At 39.3% G+C, this 2,072-nt stretch overlaps 1 protein-coding gene across 3 annotated transcripts in view; it reads left to right on the forward strand.

Annotated features, from left to right (window-relative positions):
* The window catches only part of klhl32 (kelch-like family member 32), a 34,196-nt gene that overhangs the window by 13,644 nt on the left and 18,480 nt on the right, over positions 1–2,072 (forward strand). For all 3 annotated transcript variants that reach the window (XM_005741279.2, XM_005741281.2, XM_005741280.2), the window contains one exon: positions 411–518. In XM_005741279.2, coding sequence (XP_005741336.1) covers positions 411–518 — 108 coding nt within the window. The remainder of the gene's footprint in view (positions 1–410; positions 519–2,072) is intronic.

Here is a 2,072-nt window from a genome sequence, read left to right on the forward strand (position 1 = left end):
GTGTGTGTGTGTGAGACAGGATGAGGGAAAGACAGAGGGGTATAACAGAAAGTACTGATTGTGCTATTTCTTTCTGTTGACCTTCAGAGCCAAGGCAGGTAAATCAATACGAAAAGGGTTCTAGGATGCTGCGTCTGGCAGGTTTTGATTAACTATCAGGCTGTTTTTTTGTTGTGTTTTTTTTTCTCAAGTGTGTCGTAACCTCCAGATATTTATATGATGAACCTCCAGAGCCACCTCTGAAAGACTGGAGAAACAAATGTGAATGGTTGTGATCACTGGACTTTTTCTAATACAGTATTATATGTGTTTGCTTCTTTTATTTCAACAAAGAAAGAAAATGCCACATGAAATATGTGCGATGTAATGTTCCCTCAGCTGACCTCCATGTTTTGGCTCTGTGTCATCAGGCCATGTTCAGCCTGTGCATGGTGGAGAGCGAGGCAGATGAAGTGACTCTGCAGGGAGTGACCAGCGTCGGACTGAAGCACGCTTTAGATTTCGCTTACACTGGACAGGTGAGTTTGAGCCATCGTGAGCAGACTGACAAAAACCCCCCAAAACAACAACAACATTTGCAGAGATGGAAATGCTGTCGACAGAAAATCTCATGAAAAGAAATCACAGTACACCACACAGAAATTTTTAGATTAATATCCAGAAAGTTATTTATCAGTACATATCATTACATTTGCTAAACTGTGGGTGAACGTCCACTACTACTGTTAAATTGTTCTGATGTATCATTAGGTTTAGAAACCAAGTTCTCTGCCAGGTGACATAGTTTGTTGACTCTGATTTATTGAATCCTTATTTGGCTGCCTAATCAGCCTTACTTTCTACACTGTTTCAAGGCTAAGCTACATTGCCTGATCCCATTTGCCTGATTGGCAGTTTCGTCTCATTTGGACGTCTAGGCCTGCTCAATTGATCAGCCTTCGTTGCTTTAAATTTGCAACCTCTCTGGAATGAAATGCTTTAACCTGTAGTGCAAGAAATAATATATATGTTTTTAATATAAAAATATACAGTAATAACGCAAGCAACCACAAAATCCCCTGGGGCCCACCCAAACTTAAATCTTCACTCCAATGAAAATACAAGAGAAAGTGATGTATTTCCTTGACTGTTTTATTCAGGAAACATAAACAACACAGTCCTTTGGCTATAAATCACCACCCATCCATATGTAAAGTGTTAAAGCCCATGTGTGACCCACCTGGACGCAAATTTCAATACAAAAGTAAGTAAATTTAGGTCAGAGCAATGAGCAATATCACAAACTAACGACCTCCTATTACCAGTTTTAATTCACTTTTTATCTAAACAAATTCATTTACATATATAAATATGCAACTGTAAATAATTTCACACTGAATTTCTGGTATTACTACAGCCTACCTGCAGTACTGGCCCCCACTTTGGAATTCACTTTGTTAAAAAGATACTTCTGTTAAACCCCTTGAGTTAAAGCTGAAAGTCTGGACTTCAGTCACATCTTGACTGTTTGACTGAGACAAAATCCATCCATTTTTTAAATATACAGTCCTAGAAAACAAGTAAATGGGCTGGCTAGCAGCAATCTCTGAGATGCAAGTTATGTTTGTTTTCCCTACTGTTCACTGAAATACACCGTATAAAGACAACATAAACGCTCACGTGGTTTAGCAAATTTATTTAGCCAAGCTAACCAAGCTATATAAGCAAGCACAGTGCAGCTACTCAGCATGCTAAGCTAACCAGCATGTTCTTAGTACTGGCAGACAGTAGCCAAACACTAAACTAACTCCCTCAGCTAGCATAGCAGCACACAACATAACTGGCTAACAAGCTATGAAGAATATTTGCAGAATTGATTCCAGTGCCTTTCTTCTTTGATATATACACTTTACATGTACATGTATATTGTTGTTTAAAGAGCTTGGAAAGAAAAGCGTCTGGACTTCTTTGAGTTGCTTGAAGATGTTTCACCTCTCATCCGAGAAGCTTCTTCAGTTCTAAGGTCAAATGGGGGAGAGTCCCAGATTTAAACCCAGTGGGAGTTTCACCCCAAAGAGGGACAAAGGACCCCT

Source organism: Pundamilia nyererei, unplaced genomic scaffold, assembly GCF_000239375.1.
Source record: "Pundamilia nyererei isolate P.nyererei 1_Seehausen unplaced genomic scaffold, PunNye1.0 scaffold00109, whole genome shotgun sequence".
Taxonomy (NCBI): Eukaryota; Metazoa; Chordata; class Actinopteri; order Cichliformes; family Cichlidae; genus Pundamilia; species Pundamilia nyererei.